This window comes from Neoarius graeffei, chromosome 22 (assembly GCF_027579695.1).
Source record: "Neoarius graeffei isolate fNeoGra1 chromosome 22, fNeoGra1.pri, whole genome shotgun sequence".
NCBI classification, from domain to species: Eukaryota; Metazoa; Chordata; class Actinopteri; order Siluriformes; family Ariidae; genus Neoarius; species Neoarius graeffei.
The window spans coordinates 53042573-53061844 of record NC_083590.1 but is presented as its reverse complement, the minus strand read 5'-3'; the positions used below and the strand labels follow the sequence as shown (position 1 = coordinate 53061844).

The window sequence follows — 19272 nt, the reverse complement described above, 5'->3', positions numbered from 1 at the left end:
GGTTTGGACCTTTTGGCTCCAGTGAAGGGAAATAATAATGTTACAGCAAACAGACACAGCGTGTTGGAAAACACTGGAACCAACAAGAATAAAGTGACATGTACTTAATCTTGCATTTATGATTTACATTATACGCTCTCTATGATACCCTTGCTTTATACATTTTCTCAGTTTTCCTGCTATATCATCGTTGTTCAACATATTCCCATTGGTTCCTGACATTTGACACCAAATACAACTGTGTACTTCCAATGGTGTGGCAACAGTTGGAGAGAAGAACCATATAGGGTGTGGTCAGGTCAGGTGTCTATACTTTTGTTTGGCCACATAGTGCTCAGTCATACATTACAGTAATTTAAACTCTGCCCAAAATGTGAAATAGGAGAAAATTGACTCGTCTTTAGTTCTAAATAATAAATATGACCGTAAAATCTGTCATACCAGCCTTTTCCCAAAGGCCACAGACTGGCAGGCTTTCCAGAAGTCCTTTTCATCCAGCAGTCATTCAAGGTTTAAAATAATTTTATATCAAAAAGAGCCAACATTTGTAGAAGTAAATTATATTTATTACAACAATATTCTGATTCTTTAGGAAAACCGTCAGTTGTAATTTAACCGAGAAGCAAGACCCTCACCATCTTCTACACTTACAAGCTAACCTACTTACAGAAAAACACCACGTTGACACTTTTATATTAAAAAAAAAAAAAGTTTACAATGGGAAATGTGTAACCACTTTGCTTCAACATCCAAATCAGTCTCTAAATGCTGCCCGGTGACTTTTCGTAAAGGACAGCGAAAGGTTAAGAGTCACAATTTTAGTGAAATATTTGTATACAATTAATTTTTATAGGTTACATTTTTCCATTTCTCAAAGAAGAAGCGTCATGACCGAATAACCATTTTGATCACACCCCCCCCCACTGATTTTCAGCCACAGTGACATCGGGCTGGTTTTCCAAGATCACCACACATTTCTCAGCTGAAATTCCATTCGCCCTCGGTTTTCCAGTTTAGTTCAAAAACACACAAAATACAGAAGACATGACATCCAAAACGGTTTTCTTAAAAAAGACATTCACATCCAAAATGATGAAAATGTCTTTTTCTTGTTTATTTACTTAATATTTATTTATATATATTACAAAATAAAAAAAATATGAAACAAACGTTAAGTCTATGTGTAAAGGATTCAGGAGGGGGAAAGCCATCAAACAAACATGGACTACAGTACTTGTTTTATATATGTATATGTATGTACAGGACAATTTATCCATTTATTTATTTTTTTTTTTAAAACGCACAGTACAAAAAGAAAAAGCCACTGAAAAAAGGAAACTGAATACAAATCTATCCATTCATACTTTTCTAACCAACAGAAAAATCAATAAAATATGAGAAAGGGTGCAGAACATTGCCACATTTAATATTTGAGGAGGAAATGGTGTGGAGTACACACCTGCACATACAAGGTGATGTACGTATACGCCCACCTCTCCAAGAAGAGCAAAGCGTAAACAACCCCTCCCCCCCTTTCCTTTTTTTGGGGGGTGGCGGGGGGCGGGGATTCCAAAAACTTATTTAATATAAAGAACATGGATATGCACATGAACAGCATCGTCTTCATTTGCCAAGCCTGTACAATAATTTGGAGATGACTGAAGGGGTTCAAACAAAATGGAATCCATTTACACCCTTATTACAGACTCATTTAAGCATGAGAAACAAAGGGCTTCTAGAAAACTCGCATTCCCCCCACACCTGGAACATCGGCCATATCTTTGTGCCCTCATGTATAACGTTTGAAACATTTCTTGGGTTAAATCAAGCAGGGTGCAACTAGGGGCAGGAGACTCCCCACCAAACCATAATCCCAACTTCTCTTCCACCAGTTACAAAAACACTCCTTTAGAAAATAGCTCTATATTACACACAATGACAGAATGAAAGGTGAGGCGATGAGTATTATTACTTAAACTCAAAACAAACTGCAAACACTCAATGCTTGGCTGGGAGTTTCCCCTTCAACACTCCTTCGCCAGTCGTCACCCCTCCCAAACACACACACACTGCGACTGCTTTAGTCGAGTACCACCATGGGTATGGAGGAGTACTGAAGGGTAACTGGACAGGAGGAAGTGAATAAAATGGTGCCTCAGATGATTCAGGGTGGAAGAGAAGGGTCCCCTAATTTCAGCCTTTTTTTGTAGACCAGATTTGAAAAAAAAAAAAAAAATCAAGGGCAAGTTAATTGCCCCCCCAGTTGTAGCTGTTGTAAGAAGACTTGTTGATCTGGGACTTCTGTTGGATGGAAGCGTTTTGACTTCGCTGTCCGGAGCCAGTCTGAGGAAAAAGGGAATAGCACAGACAGAAAAACATGATCAGAGGTTTTCAGCACTATTGTAGGGAGACAATTTTATATAAGCACTTTATATCGCCTCCAGAAAGGTCAAAGATGATCTAAAATTAACCAATTACGGTTAGTCAGAAGACATCTGATTGAAGAAACCCCCATGAAGCACCATTGTTGAAAGAAAAAAAAAAAAAAAGCATGTGAAGAACTGGTTAAAATTTATCAAGGAACACACTGACTGGTCCAAAGAGAAAAGAAAAAAAAAAAAAAGGTACAACATTCTGTGGACTGAAGAGAATAAAATTGTTCTTTTCGGGTCTAGTGGTCAGTACGTCAGAGGACTCCTGGGTACAGAGTTCAAGCCACAGTACACTGTGAAGACAGTGTAGCATAAAAACCATGGTACGGGGATATGTTTTTTATTTTTAAAATACTACAACGTTGGGCCTATTTATTATATACCAGCAGTGGTGTGCACAGATAGACACGAGGTGGTGCTCAAGCACCTGCCCCTCTGCCCAAAAAAGTGCCCTTTTGAATTTTTATTTTTTTTTTTACAGTTTACTGAGGCCAATGTCGACATGATCTTTTAGAAAAGCCGTGGCATTAAAAGCGTGTGTGAAAATAATGTCCCGATGTGTGCCTCCTCCGCACACACACCGCACCTCTGTCTCTCTTGCTCTGTCACGTGAACAAGCGTGCAGTGCATTCAATGTGAGGTTGCAGCAGCATAGCGTCCTGGAAGCCACGGCCTTGTCGTAGCGCAGACAACACATCGGGCAGTCAGTCAGCTCTTCCCCTGCCCCACCAGCCAGGTAACACATGAATCGAGTGAAAATGTACTGTCTGCCCTCTAAGCCCAAGCTGTAATTATTTTGTCGTGAAGTAGCCCGTCGCATACAGAAACAACTGCACATAAGTATTATATTTTTTGCTAGACCATTTTCAGATTTAGGAAAACAAAAATTTCTTTTTCTATTTTGTTCAACTAGAGATTCCTGGCAAAGTCAAAAAGCCTTGATGTAATAAATTAACGTTACCGTATTTTCTGGACTATAGAGCGCACCTGTATATAAGCCGCATCCGCTCTATTTAAAAAAAAAAAAAAAAAAAAAAAAAAAGATATACAAGCCGCACCGGGCTATAAGCCGCAGATATCTCATTCATCTCATTATCTGTAGCCGCTTTATCCTGTTCTACAGGGTCGCAGGCGAGCTGGAGCCTATCCCAGCTGACTACGGGCGAAAGGCGGGGTACACCCTGGACAAGTCGCCAGGTCATCACAGGGCTGACACATAGACACAGACAACCATTCACACTCACATTCACACCTACGCTCAATTTAGAGTCACCAGTTAACCTAACCTGCATGTCTTTGGACTGTGGGGGAAACCGGAGCACCCGGAGGAAACCCACGCGGACACGGGGAGAACATGCAAACTCCACACAGAAAGGCCCTCGCCGGCCCCGGGGCTCGAACCCAGGACCTTCTTGCTGTGAGGCGACAGCGCTAACCACTACACCACCGTGCCGCCCGCCGCAGATATCTATGTTGAAAAATGAGATATTTACTGCATGTACAGAACGATTTTGTACTGTAAATGTACATGTATGTACCTGAACAGATTCTTTCCGAACAGTGCCTTTTAACACGGCAGCAACTTTGCTGATTAAAACGGAACAGAACCAAGAGAAAATAACCGGGATTTATTGACCTTCATTTCTCCTGTGTTTGAAACCACAAGTCACTTTAATCATCTTCGCTGGATTTGAAAATAATTACCAGTTAGTAATTTGTCGTGCGTGTTCTATCTGCTAATTCTTCTTTGCATTGATTTTTCGTCTATCTTATTTTTGATTCTACTTCCGGTTAGAGCGCCCCTAGCGGTGGAAGAAAAATCCACAGAATAGCCGCACCTTTGTATAAGCCGCATGGTTCAAAACCTAGGAAAAAAGTAGCGGCTTATAGTCCAGAAAATACGGTAAGTGGTTGTTTTACACCTTTAAAAACTAAAACGGGTCAGTGGCGACCCGAACACAAGAGGAGGGTTAAATCTCAGACTTTTATAATAAGGTGTTCCACATGCGCAAAAAAGTGCCCTTTTCCCCCCACAGCACTTGCCCCCCAAAATGTCCGTGCATGCCACTGTATACCAGGGATCATGGAGCAGTTTGAATACATCAAAATACTTGGAGATTACGCTGCTGTATGCTGAAGAGGAAAGCCGCTGAAATGGGTGTTCAACCAGACAACGACCCCAAAACACAAGTAGGCAAGCAGCATCTTGATTCCAGACAAAAAGAACTGAAGTAATGGAGTGGCCAGCTCAATCCCCTGACCTCAACCCCATTGGAAACGTTGGGGGACAATAAAAATGCAGTTTCTGAATCAAAACCCAAACATTCACAGGAACTGTGGAATGTAGTTTGTTCATCCTGGGCTGAAATACCTGTTTACAGGTGCCAGAAGTTGGTTGACTCAACTCAGTGCAACACAGATGCACAGCAGTTATCAAAAACGATGCTTATGCAACAAAATATTAGTTCAGTTTGAAGAGAAGTGTCAGTGGTATTCTTTTGAGCACATTAATATTCCGGGGCGGCACGGTGGTGTAGTGGTTAGCGCTGTCGCCTCACAGCAAGAAGGTCCGGGTTCGAGCCCCGGGGCCGGCGAAGGCCTTTCTGTGCGGAGTTTGCATGTTCTCCCCGTGTCCGCGTGGGTTTCCTCCGGGTGCTCCGGTTTCCCCCACAGTCCAAAGACATGCAGGTTAGGTTAACTGGTGACTCTAAATTGAGCGTAGGTGTGAATGTGAGTGTGAATGGTTGTCTGTGTCTATGTGTCAGCCCTGTGATGACCTGGCGACTTGTCCAGGGTGTACCCCGCCTTTCACCCGTAGTCAGCTGGGATAGGCTCCAGCTTGCCTGCGACCCTGTAGAAGGATAAAGCGGCTACAGATAATGAGATGAGACATTAATATTCCTTTTCTTTGCTTCCTGTAAAAGAACATTTGAAATATGGAAAAAGCAGCAATTAATTTTTTTTTTTTTTAAAAACGCACTGCTATTTTTTGAATACAACTGTGTATAATCTCACGAGTGAGAGTAGTTGCGCTTGCTTTACAACCACAAGCGACAAAGAGATGAACTACTGATGTTGAGATGAATTGCTGCGTCTAATGTTTGTCACGCAGGTGTTTATATAATGAGTATGAAACGGCTGGCGTGTACTGATCGGGACGATGGCTGGTGCTGACCTGGGCATCCTGCTGTAGGTGGTGGTGCAGCATCTGAGTGTGCGGCTGCTGATGAGGAGTGAGGATGTGCATGAAGGGTGCGGGGGCATAGGGTGCTGCAGCCGGGGGGTTGATGGGGCCTCCACTGCCCAGTGCTGATGGCACACTGAACGATGCGCCCGGTGCTGCTGCCGCATGGTAACCCTGCTTCTCAAAAGACTACACAGGGGGGGGGGGGGGGGGGGGGGGGGGGGGGAGAGCACATAAGCATGTGAAGAACTCTTCCATATAAACTCTGACCCTATTAAGGCTTTTACGATAAATACTCGCTCACCTGTGTCTTCGTGTAAACAGACCCTGAAATGTCAGGGACACCCCGTGTTGCTGGATGTAACCGAGACTCCTGACAGAAAAAGACAGACAACAATTGCAGCTCAGGATGAGAAATTACAGAGGACAGAATCTACAACATTTAACTGTTACTGTTATAATGAGCCCCACTCTTTTGGGAAGGCTTTCCACTAGATTTTGGGGCGTGGCTGTGGGATGCATGTTCATTCAGCTCCAAGAGCATGAGAGGTCAGGTACTGATTTTGGACAAGGAGGCCTGGGATGCAGTCGATGACGAGTGTCATGGTCAGGGGAGCACATACTATTGGGCCATATCGTGTAATTACAGCCCCATGTTTGATCAGAAATGCCCACGGCCTTTAACAAGCTGATTTCACATTCAGGAGGAAAAGTTCTGATTTGTTACCACAAAAAGTGCATTTTTAACATAATTCACATGTTAAATTCATGCACTAGTGATGTGTGATTTTTTTTTTTCGTTTCCGAGTACGTCGTGCGCGTTCTGGCTGCCGCTTCTCACCAGAACTTTCTTTTCTTTCTTTCTTTTCATTTATTTATTTTTTCTGTGCGTTTGTGTAGCTTGATGTTTGAGTGTTTTGTCCGCCGGCGGTGGTGTAGCTCCGGACCTAGTTTTGGGTGTCGGTTCCCTCCAGGCCTTGTTTCGCCGTGGGTGATGCCTGCGCTCCCAGCTGTGGATTGCAGTGAGCTCGTTGCTCATTTTACATCGTGGTTGTCTGCGCTTTAATGCTTTGTGTGATGTTCTGAGCGATGTTGCTCGGTGGTGTCGCGGCGGCTGTGCAGGCGGTTTGGGACATACCAGCGCTCTGCGTGGCGGTGCTTCTGTGCTCGCTTTGTGGATCCATGGCGTGGTGTTCGAGCGATGTTGCTGACGGCGTCACGGTGGCGGTGCTGGAGATGTGGGACTTGTTTTCGTGCGCCTTTTGGTGGGACTGTGGCTGCTACACCACGGGAATTACATCCTGACCCTACTTGGTGGACTTTTTACTTTTTTTTTATTTATTATTTTTCATGTTTTTTCCCTTGTCTATATTGTAAAGCGTCCTTGGGTTTCTTGAAAGGCGCTATATAAATGTAACATTATTATTTATTATGTTAAATCCTATAAGCACAGCTTTATTTAATCGTGTATTGGCAACTAATTGCGATTAAATATTATACTTAATTGGCCTACTCGGTTCTTAGCCATGTTGAATTTAGTTCGTTTGGTCCACGGCAGGCGTCGCTTATCCACACGATCTTCACGAGACTTGTGCGAGACTTCGAAACGTGAAGCGTCAGTGCTACCATTTTGAAAACTGTTTTCCCCCAACCTAAATATTGCACAAAAACGAGTTTAAATGACGATTACTGCCTACTTTTTTCAAACTTTCCTGATTGCCATCAAAACAAACAAAACTTCCAGCTTGATTATGCCAGCATTCGAAAGAGGGCGCGCGCGTCTTTTGACAACGCTGGCAGATGTTGGTCACTTTGATTTCCGCTGTACATTTTACTTCCGTCCTACGATGTCTTGCACAGGTCTCAACAAATCTCGTTTATGGCCATCGCTTTGACGTATGGACTGATATTACAGAGCAGATTTCAAACACTCATTTGCTATAGCAGCGACAAAATAGCGATCAAAAATACATTCCTATATTTAATAAAATGAGAAATAGAATTTTGATAATTTGCCTTCAGCTCTCCTTTAACCCTTTGATGGGTCAAAAGTGACCCGGCTGAGTTTTTATCTTCTATATCTTTGCAATAAATTAATTCCATCATTCAGTATTCAAGGTGTTCCTCAATTAACTTGTTCTTGATCATCATACATCCTTATTTTATTTTTTCCTTTCTTACTTTTTGAATAAAAACCCTTTTTGTATCACTACCCTTCTAATGCACAACATGGGTCAAAAACGACCTGCATTCATTTTCCAGGTTATTTCATGTACGGCTGAGAGTTTCTATGATCTACTTTTCAAATAAATTCATTTTGTCATTTACTTTTCCAAATATGCAGTAAATATCTTGTTTTTGTTTCGCACAAATCATTTTTATTTTTCCTTTAAGTTATGAACAAGCACAGCTTTTGTAATTCTACATCAAGTTTACACACATGGGTCAGAACCGACCCGCATGCATTTACTCCAGCGTTTGGTGGGAACTGTGAATTGTGCTTGTGTCAGACATTTCACAGCTCAGCACAGCGCCCTTTGCCCATCTCATACATGGAAGTAATGTTTTTCAATTGTTCTAACATTACTTTAGAAAAAAATTAATTATGTTTAGGTTCCCTTGAGAGTGAGTAGATTACTTGTCAGAAAGTTACGAGTAATTACTATTAGCTACCGAGCTGTCGACATATTCTACTTTAGTTAGCTAATTTTATTGTAGTTGGCTTAGCTAACGACATAGTTAATAAATAAATAACTGGCCCCATTCACTGCTAAAGTAATTACTTGAAAAATTATTATAGTATAAAGACATTTAATTTTAAATCACACTTGGATGACCCATGTGTAGTAATATATAAAAAAGTGTATTTTTGTTCATAAAATAGGAAAGAAAAGATTAAATTAATGATTTGTGGTAATTAAAAACAAGATATTTAAAGAATACTTGGAATATTCAATCATAAAATAAATTGATTTCAAAAGATAGAGCAAAGAAAAACTCAGGCCCACTTTACACAGGGACGGTATAAAACAAAAACGCAAAAGTCCGTTTTCGTTCTGACTTTTTTCCGCGTCTACACGACCGTTTTCAAGGAGGAAATCTGCGTCTATACGGTGACGCATAAATGTCTCCGCTATGTCTGCACGCATGCGCAACGTCTTCTGTCTTGTCTGATCTGCACATCTGTGCCGCTGTTCTGTCAAGTTATCCTACCAAGCCTACTACGCATGCGCGAAACCCAGGAGGGGAGGAAAATTCAACAGTTTTGTCCCACCGATCAGCTGGGCTGATAGAAAATCGGTGAGAATTTCACGCATTTGCCGATTTTTATGTTTTGTGCGTGTTGGTCGAGTCTTTGGCCGAGTCAAATAATTTGTAATGACTTGTTTTGAATAATAAAATGGTCTGTATGAGAACTTGCTAGGATAACTTTACAGAACACCGGTCCGGCTGAGGTACTGTAGTGCTCGAGGGAGGAGCAGGAGCAAACCGAAACTCTTTTAATCTGCCTTTATTAAGTAACACTCACTCTTGTTTCGGTGAAGAAGAGAAAAGGCAGTGTCCATCTCAGCAAAATAAATCCGTTCGGCTGCTAGTTTTGTTTTCAGTCTCGGGTTTATGGTTTCACGAGCGGCTTGAATAGGCGGCGCGCGTGCGTGCGTAACTTAGCGACACCAAACTGATGAGCAGGAAAACGCATCTACTGCATTAAAACACAGAGCAGCTTGGAGGTCCGTTAGATCGATGTAATCAGACATGCTCTTACTTTTTTACTGACTTTCTTACTTCCCGGACTGGCATGTACAGTGTATGACGTAAACGCGTACCCGACGTGAGCAGATCCGAGCAGAGTTTGGCGTATTGGGTAGTTTAGACGGATATGCAACGGGGGCCGTTTTTAACTTATCCACTCTGGAAGGCGTTTTCAATTTTATCCGTTTTTCAGCCTCGGAAACGCCGTCCTCGTGTAAACGAAAGGCACTTCTGATAAAATATTTAGTCGTTTTTACCCGACAGCGTCCTCGTGTAAACGGGCCCTCAGTCAGCATGAAATAACCTGGAAAATGAATGCGGGTCATTTTTGACCCATGTTGTGCATATGTTTTGCATCAAAGGGTTAAGGAACCTATATTGATGCATAAAACAGTAGGTGATAATCTGGGGCAGGACCTCAGTGATTTAAACACAGATTGTGAGAAATATCAAACTAATTAGCTCTTGGTTTCCATTCAGAGCTGTACAATGCAGCAAAAAAAAAAAAAAAAAAAAAGACCCCCCCTCCACACAACAGCAGATTATATGCGTATAGAAAAATGTTAATGAACTACAACAGGTTAGTGAACCACAAGAAGTAATATTAATCTCAGCTACAATTTGGTTGTAACACTTCCAAAAGCCATCGATATAATAAATAACCTCTTCGGACACAAGGAAAAATGCTATGGCACTTCATGTGTACAATTGCAGGGCTTTCCACTAAAGGCCAATTTATGCTGACAATGCAGTCCTCGCAGATGGCGTCTGCGTAGCCCCCCCCCACCTTCGCAGACGCTCTGCGCGCACCTCCCAAAAATTGTGACCACCGCAGAAGCCTCGCAGACAAGAGGGCTCTGATTTGGTCCACTCTACATCCGCTGTACACGCACTTCCGCTTCCCTACTTTCCCGGTTTGGTTTGTTTTCACTACCGCCATTTTTAAAAACACGAGTGAAGATGGAGCAGCACGAAGAGCGGTTGATCGAGGAAGTACGTACATCTATACGACTCCACTTCTAGTCATTATAAGTAACCGGAGGATAAACACTCGACTAACCACACCCACCAACTACTCCTAGCGACTTCGCGCCCCCTTGCGTTGTGGCGGTGAATAACATCGCGCACGCCTATTACTCCCCGCTCAACTATAAATTACAACTGTCTGCGAAAAGCTATCTGCGAAAGCCTTGTCGCAAGAGCATGCAGAGGCACTAAGGCTCATACTGGCCAGCCATGACAAATAAGTAGCCAGCCGGGGGGGAGTAAACACAAAAACTCCTGTGCACGCAGTTCCCAGGATTAAATGTATTTTCCACAGACCATTTATTTATTGCAGGAGAGCATTATTCAAAAACCATTCATATTATTATTATTAGCCTAAGTATGCCTACATAATAGACAAGCTATATTAATTTCTCAGACATTTGCTTTATTATTACAACAACATATTGCATCTTTTTTATTCATTAGTGTATGCCAGACGCTAATGCACCAATGAAAACTGATTTGCGCACCGAAAGTAAATCAGTAATAGAGAGCTTGCATGTGACGTCACAGCCGATCCAGATTGTGACAGACACCATCTTGTAGGTCAAACGCCATATTCCGCCTTCTACTTCTGCTTTTACTTCTACCTTTTCTTCTGGAAAAACCTACTATATACAATTCTACTACAACGGCTGCGGCTACAAGCTCTCCCTACCTGTGCACGGTTTTTATGTTTTTTGTGTGTATTTTTGCGTGTTGTTCGTCTGTACCGGACTTCAATACAACCGTATGGACTTACTGGACATTGGTTTCCAGCAGAAAATGACGGTTTGTAGCGATTTCCATCGCATGCACAACATTCCGGACGAGATAGCGAGACCAGCGGGGTCTCCGTGGATTCTTATCGGAAGCAAAGCGAAGGAGGCGGCGCCGGGAGCGGAAGCAAAAGCGAGGCTGCAGAGCCGGCCTGTTGACTAAGCTCAGAAAACAGCTACTCAAATCTCCACTGCCAAGCCTCTACCTCTCCAACGCCAGATCCATGTAAACAAGACGGACGATTTGGAATTACAGCTGGAATTACCTTATTCTATTCTATAATCGGCTGGTCAGTGCTATACTCAATACTTACTTACCCATCCAGTGAGGATCATTTTCTTGTTTACAAGATGCCACATCTGAGTCGCTGACAAATCCTGAATTTCTGTAGAGATAACTGTCCAGAGATTTATAAGCACACAGTGCTTCACCACTGAATAGCGAGGGAAAGTTGATGAGGTAATCATACACGTCCGGGTATTCCGCTGGCAGTTCAAAATCCGGTCGTGAAAACTCCGTCCGGAAAGCCATAAGGGTCACTAATCTGTAGATCGTTTATTTTAGACGTATATCTAGTTATCTGTTCATTAGAAAAATGAGCCGTGTAGTCCGTCGGTTGAAATTGATCCATTCTGTACACGAGTGCAGCAGTATTCAGCTGTGCTGTTGACCGACAAGATGGCGGTTGTGTACTTTCCAGTCACGTGACTGCAAGATCTCTATAGGCTATACAAGGTCACATATTGCATCATGAGGCGTTCCTGGCTTGTAAATCTCTTATTTTCGGTGCATGACACATTCACGCAGCTGAGCATGCTATGAATTAACAACGACAACGGTCTGCAGTGGGGCGACACAATTACACACTCAGCCAACATTTCTCCATTTGTGTATGAAAATACACTCCAACCACTCAGTTTGGGTTCATTTACAACCAACGGTGTCTTTTGATGCCAGCACGTAACTGAACGAGAGAAGGCTGGTTTACCGGAGACAAAATAAGCGTCATCTCTGCTTCTGTTCCCTCCGATGTCGCCTCCGACGGCCCCGACACACTACTGCCTCCACCGAGTGTGCGCGCACACACCCCGCATGTCGGGGCCGCGGATGAGTTACTCTCCCTTGATCAACGAAGTCTGCGGGGAATTTGTGGTTATTATCGGTACAAACAGCGCAAATTGCAACTTAAATGAGTGCGGTTCAGTTTGACATTATTGTCAGTCCGTTAGATAAACATTTAATTTTATTAAAATCGAAAATTAATATTTAGAGCCTGTGGGCTACAAAAATAAGTCATTAAAGTAGCCGGCTGGACTTAATTGTGTAGTCGGCTGTATGGCCGGCAGCCGGCGCTTGTGGAAAGCCCTGCAATTGTACACATTATGTCCGAAAGGGATAAACACTCTTGATGGACATTACAGCAAATACAATGTACGTTTGTACCATTTTAATTCTAATGTAATAATCAGTTACACAGCTAATTAGTGCACTAGGCCTATAATCCTGTGTTCCGTTTACCTCTACACTATGGAGGAATTTTCTGAAACAAGGCCCTATAGAGTTTCCTGTGAAATCCAAGTCATGTTTGTCTTCAGTGCAAGATGTGCAAATTCAGCTGACTGCAGATCCTACACAAACTCTTTATTCCGTGGGCACAAGGACCCCTCAACTTGGAATTCCTCCTCAGAAACAAGAGTCTCAATCCTGAGTTCAGCAAGCGACAACGCAGTACTTCTTACCTTTAAACGAGTTCCAGTGTAAATAAACAAGTATTAGCTTCAGATCAAATCACACAGATTTAACAAGTAGACGTCTCCCACTGACTACAGTTCTCAGTTTTGCAGAGGAAAATACACAAAATCTCACACATGCTGTGTTCACACTTATACCGGTACGAAAGTGGTATAACTGTATCGATACAAAGTATACCGGTACAGTTTAGTGCATCTGTCCACACTAGCGAGAAATGTTTGTGGTTTTCTTTCACGGTAGTTGAAATGCGCGTGCGCGAAATGTTTCCGTGGTTACCGAGTAACTTCCTTCCGAGAATATATGGCATCCGTTATTTCGAGATCTCGAGAAAACAAAATTATTTCATGATCTCAGCTGGATCACTGTATCTCCGTCGGTAGAGACGAAGCCGGGCCAGTCTTCTGCGGAGGTGCCGCGGACTCATTTTGAAATTATCCCTTATTAAAAGACTTAATGCAATCTCTCCCTGTGTCAACCCCTGATCAAAATATTGCCTTATTAGGTGATCGATTATTCCAGACATTCTAATGACCAAAGTTGCGTCTATACAGAATGAGAAATAGCCCCAAAGTCGCATATCACAAGTCTCTTGGCGCACCTGAATGAACCATTTCTCAGCTGTTTACTCGAGATCCTGAATTAATTATGTCGTTATCTCGGGATAACAAGGTGAATTAAAAAAAAAAAAAAAAAAAAGGATTATATGAAGGGCCTCTCTCGGCTTCCGTACGGATGAAACAACGCGTGTGTGCTTTTTGTTGTCAGTGTACAGTCTGTATTTCTGGTGGTCATTTATTCAGTCGAATCGTATAAAACGCGCGAGGCAGTTGAGAAAGAAACAAACGAATCTCCGTTCTTCACTATTTTATTCAGCGAAGACATCGATTGAGGTGTGTGACTTTGCGCATTATATTTGTATCGATACAGAGCCGCTTCATCTGTCCACACTACAGCGAAGCGCTACAGTACCGATACTATACCGGTACGAAACCCATACATTTGTGGGTTTTGTACCGATACAGTTATACCGCTACAGTACCGGTATAGTTGCTAGTGTGGACAGGTGTTGCGGTACGAAAGTAGTATCGTATCAGTACAAAATCCCTAGTGTGGACAGGGTAACAGTTAGCTGGCTTGCTAACAAAAAAGAGAAAACATGGAGGGGTCTGGTCCTCCCCCGCCCTTCACTTCTTGGTTTGAATGCATCGAGTTCAACAATGCTACTCCAAGCTCAGACATCCACCTCAGAGATAAACTGAATACATAAGGACCATAAACCAGGCAGAGTGGAGATCTCATACCAAAGATCGATCGATCACTTTCAATCTTAAAAAAAAAATACCCCCGGCACATCCATTTTCACACGAGTCCTGTAGTGTAGCAACTGCACACCACCACTGTCCTGCACTCAGACCGACAATTGTGTGGAAAAGGAAGCTGACAGCAAGCAAGAAAAGATGAGAAACTACAGACATGCTCGGACCACAGAAGAAAGTTCTTAAAATCTCACTGGAAAACAGATACAGATGTGCAAAAAGGGTTGCACAACTATTCTTTTTTTTTTTAGCTGACCATTAATCCTAACGGGGCGGCACGGTGGTGTAGTGGTTAGCGCTGTCGCCTCACAGCAAGAAGGTCCTGGGTTCGAGCCCCGGGGCCGGCGAGGGCCTTTCTGTGTGGAGTTTGCATGTTCTCCCCGTGGGTTTCCTCCGGGTGCTCCGGTTTCCCCCACAGTCCAAAGACATGCAGGTTAGGTTAACTGGTGACTCTAAATTGAGCGTAGGTGTGAATGTGAGTGTGAATGGTTGTCTGTGTCTATGTGTCAGCCCTGTGATGACCTGGCGACTTGTCCAGGGTGTACCCCGCCTTTCGCCCGTAGTCAGCTGGGATAGGCTCCAGCTTGCCTGCGACCCTGTAGAAGGATAAAGCGGCTAGAGATAATGAGATGAGATGAGATTAATCCTAACGCCTAAAGGCCAATTTATGCTGACAACCCAGTCCTCGCAGATAGCGTCGCAGACAGTGTCTGCGTAGCCCCCCCACCTTCGCAGACGCTCTGCGCGCACCTCCCAAAAATTGTGACCACCACAGAAGCCTTGCAGACAGCGCCGCAGACAAGAGGGCTCTGATTGGTCCACTCTACATCCGCTGTACACGCACTTCCGCTTCCCTACTTTCCCGGTTTGGTTTGTTTTCACGACCGGCATTTTTAAAAACACGAGTGAAGATGGAGCAGCACGAAGAGCGGTTGATCGAGGAAGTACGTACATCTATACGACTCCACTTCTAGTCATTATAAAAAAAAAAAAGTTAGTCATTATAAGTAACCGGAGGATAAACACTCCACTAACCACACCCACCAACTACTCCTAGCGATTTCGCGCCCCCTTGCGTTGTGGCGGTGAATAACATCGCGCACGCCTTTACTCCCCGCTCAACAATAAATTACAACTGTCTGCAAAAAGCTATCTGCGAAAGCCTTGTCGCAAGAGCATGCAGACGCCTTAAAAGTACTGTATAAATGGAATATGAAAAGGTGAATGATGTGCTACACCATGGTCTTGCAGAAAGCATGCAAATGACCGCTTGTTTAGAACAGTTTGGGTTTAGCAAAACAGAAGAAGCCCTTCCCTGAGCCAGAGATGATGATAGGATGTCTGGGAGAACGGGCTGATGCATTTCTAAAACAGGAAAACAAAAAGTAAACCATCCTAATGTCAACTACCACATCTCCTTAACATTCTCCTTAAAATGAAGACTTTACCCAAAGTGTTTTTTATATATATATATATATATATATATATATATATATATATATATATATATATATACACACACACAAACAAAATATAAAAGAACAGCCCTACGGGGGCGTCGTGGCTCAGGCGCCATACCATAAATCCGGGGACCCGGGTTCGATTCCAACCTGAGGTCATTTCCCAATCCCTCCCCGTCTCTCTCCCGCTCATTTCCTGTCTCTACACCGTCCTATCCAATAAAGGTAGAAAAAGCCCCCCCCAAAAAATCTTTAAAAAAAAAAAAAAGCCCTACAATTAGCCCTGAAATGCTCATGTTTATGAAGGTACGTTCAGAAGAAAACCTGCTAAAAATACACCTGTTGTCTTATGTTCTATAGACCCTTTTCACGTGACGTCACGACAAACGCGGCCGCCATTTTGGATGTGTACTACCAGTAGTTTACCACAGCCAGCATTGAGGAACGGCAGCAAAGAAAGTGTTTATTTTCAGCAAGACTTCCATCATGCCACTATATTGTTGTGCACCTGGATGTAGTAACCATCAACAAACAAGGCAAGGGTTATCATTTTATCGGATCCCGACGGAGAAGATGGATAGCGGCCATAAACAGGAAAGATTGGCAGCCCTCGGCATACCAGCGCTTGTGTAGTGACCACTTTGTTGGAGGTAAGACGAATAAAATTAGCCAGAAAAGGCATTACATTGCTGTTAACATTCTGTGGCGGCGAGTGTGTAACCAAATAGGCTAAAATAACCCATTGTAACCTCCTTGTTCTTCTGTAGTAGCTATTAGCTAACGACATTAGCTAGCGTTGTGTTCCTTTGCTGTTGGTAGACTGTAGGACAGATCAGAGGCAGTGTCCTACAAACAGCGCTTAATTTGAGGGGGAGCAAGCCGGAGCGCGCTCCGGAACCTCGGGCGTTGGCTCCGGCAGCTATTTACACTGGATCCGGTGATCCGACACCTCTTTTGACTATGTAACAAAAAAAACCCCAAATAATTAAATAAAAAAATGCAAGTTTATTTAGTGTTAATGTCTGATTTTGATATCTGTCTTGTTGGTGATTTCTCTCATGAAACGACATCCACAAAATATCTGCAGATGAACTTAATTTGCAGTGTTATTACAAAACATGCCCAGAAGCGCAGCCCCGCGCCCCCCCCCCCTTTTTTCCGCACCGGAGCCGCTCATCCTCTGCGCTCCGGGACCTCCCACTTTACAAATTAAGCACTGCCTACAAATAAGTGTTCAAAACAAGAGGAACATGTATTTGTCTCTTAAATCCAGGCCGTTCCCTGTAATCTGTAACAACGGTTGGAGAAAGTAATGGCAAATAGTGAGTGCACAAACCGTAGAAGGTAAACTGTACACAGCGCCAGGGCAGTGTGATGGTATGTCTACTTTTAGATTGTGTTAGCTTATCAATGAACACACTCGTCACTCGACGAGTTTCACGTCTTTACGACGGATACTTAAATGTGTGTTAGGTATTATTGTTGCAGTCTAAGCAGTCATTGTAGCAGCTAGATGAGCGAGAACCGAAAGGGTCTGTGCCATAAACCTTTATTTCTGTACGGCGTTGCTAATGTGTCGTTACTGTTGTTATTTCTCCCTCTGCTCGCCCTGTAAATGCCCTACGTCACTGGATAGCGAAGGTGTTTTCTGCATCTCGCTCTTTTTTCTTGTATGTTCTCCGTTTGTCGCCTTCCTCGCATTCAAACCAATTCGAGCCGAAGTCCGCTACATGTCCAAAATGGTGGACGCGTTTACGAAGGTCACGTGACTGAAAAGGGTCTATATTAGTACTAATGAACTACATCACTAGTAATAATTGTTGTAGTTTGGTCATCTTAGTTGCTTATTCAGACAGTTATTAACAACGAACGTTGTCCAAGTGGACCTTCACAAATGTGCCCAAATCCAGAATCCAGGGACACATGTCGGCCCGGGGGCATTTTGAGTTATTGACAGATTCAGAAAGTACAGTTTCTAAGCTTTCCAATGATGCCTTCCATGTGGAGATCTGACAATATTTGAAGAATGTGTGGCCTTTTGAAAGTGTATACTTCTTAAAACAGAAAAGGGAGAAAATCGCCCTCAAAGTTTTCCATCTCAGCTACTCTGGGTGCAGGGCGGGCACATAATGCTGCTCATCTGCATGACATTAAGGAAAGCCCTACCCCCTACGAGCTAGCACGATGCTACTTTCATGTAAACAAAAGATAACCACGTCAATTTTCCTTCCATGCAAAGTATGCCCAACACAATTATGAAGTACAAAAATAAGTCCTAAAGTATACTTTAACGTTTTGTGGTTGAAAAATTACTCACACCGTAAGAAAGAAAGATAGCACGATGATGACAACTAACACAACGCTAGTTTCATGTAAAGCCTCGGTCACAACCGGCCGTACGGTACGTGCTCCTACGGCCGGTCTACATGCAAAAAACGCATGAAACGCACGAGAGCGCGCGTGTGATGTGCTGATTTTCGAGCCGCAGACCGGTCGCAGAGGTTCTTTGTCATGTCAAACGAACTCTCCGGGCGCTTACGCTTTTTTTTTTTCAGGTTGCAAGACAAACTTACGGCCAACGCGCGGCTTTCTCCACGAACAACAACAAAAAAAACGCAGCGATTTGGGAAACGCCAAAAATCACACGGCCAAAAAATTGTACGTCCGGTTGTGACCTAGGCTTAACCAAACCACAACACACTCCGTTACATGCAAAAATAACCACAGCCTTAGATTAATAAACTCACCCCGTCAGAAAGAGAAACGGCGCCTTGCACACACCAATGCCTCCGATGGAATGTAATCCTAGCTTCCTTTTGGTTGTTTTTTTTTGCTAGAAATGGTTATCTCCGATGTAAAAACCGTGTCTGTTTGCTTCGCGGTGTTTCAGCTCCTCTGCGCTCCGTTTAGTAACTCATTCCATAGTGAAATTACATGCCTGTATGCAGCTTAAGTAGCCACGAGCTCAGCTCGTATCATACAGCTGATTCGCGAAAAAAAAAAAAAAAAAAAAAAACTTAAATCATGTGAATGGCCCATATGGTAATTTACCCACACCCCCCAGCAGGCTACAATCCTGACAAAAACGAGACAATTTGCAACAAAAAATGTATGCTTTTCCAACAAAACAATCCATTATCTGAAATACTGATTGCATTCTTCAAGATCTCAACTTGCACATGATGGAAAAAAACAAAAATCACAAATTTCGAAAAAAAAAAATGCTTCTTTTGCGATCATCTCGGATTCGTTTCGGCCGACATGCGTCCCTGGATTCGGTGAGGCGTCACAAATGTTAATGGAATTACACTGCAATAGGGGGCAAAACAGTAATCAACTCTCAGACTGACCTAAAAACGTCACTGACGCTGGAACCACGTTCAAAATGAACGCTTGTTAAAGCAAGTGTGAATACTTATCCAATCACAACTTGTTTTTACACGTGAATAAATTCTGAACACCACATTAAGAGCGGCTGCTGACATCTTGCTGGTTTATTAAATTGATTTGGTCTTTACATTGGAGTAAGTGTAACGTGCCCCATTACTTAAAGTGATTGAGAGCCCTGA

The 19272-nt window shown here is 43.1% G+C and overlaps 1 protein-coding gene across 1 annotated transcript in view; it reads right to left on the bottom strand.

The window, feature by feature from the left end:
- Positions 1–544: 544 nt before the first annotated feature.
- Positions 545–19272, bottom strand: part of ubap2l (ubiquitin associated protein 2-like) — a 161324-nt gene continuing 142596 nt past the window's right edge. Inside the window, 4 exon segments of the mRNA XM_060904950.1 lie at positions 545–2343; positions 5608–5805; positions 5921–5962; positions 5964–5989. Coding sequence (XP_060760933.1) covers positions 2248–2343; positions 5608–5805; positions 5921–5962; positions 5964–5989 — 362 coding nt within the window. The 3' untranslated portion in view covers positions 545–2247.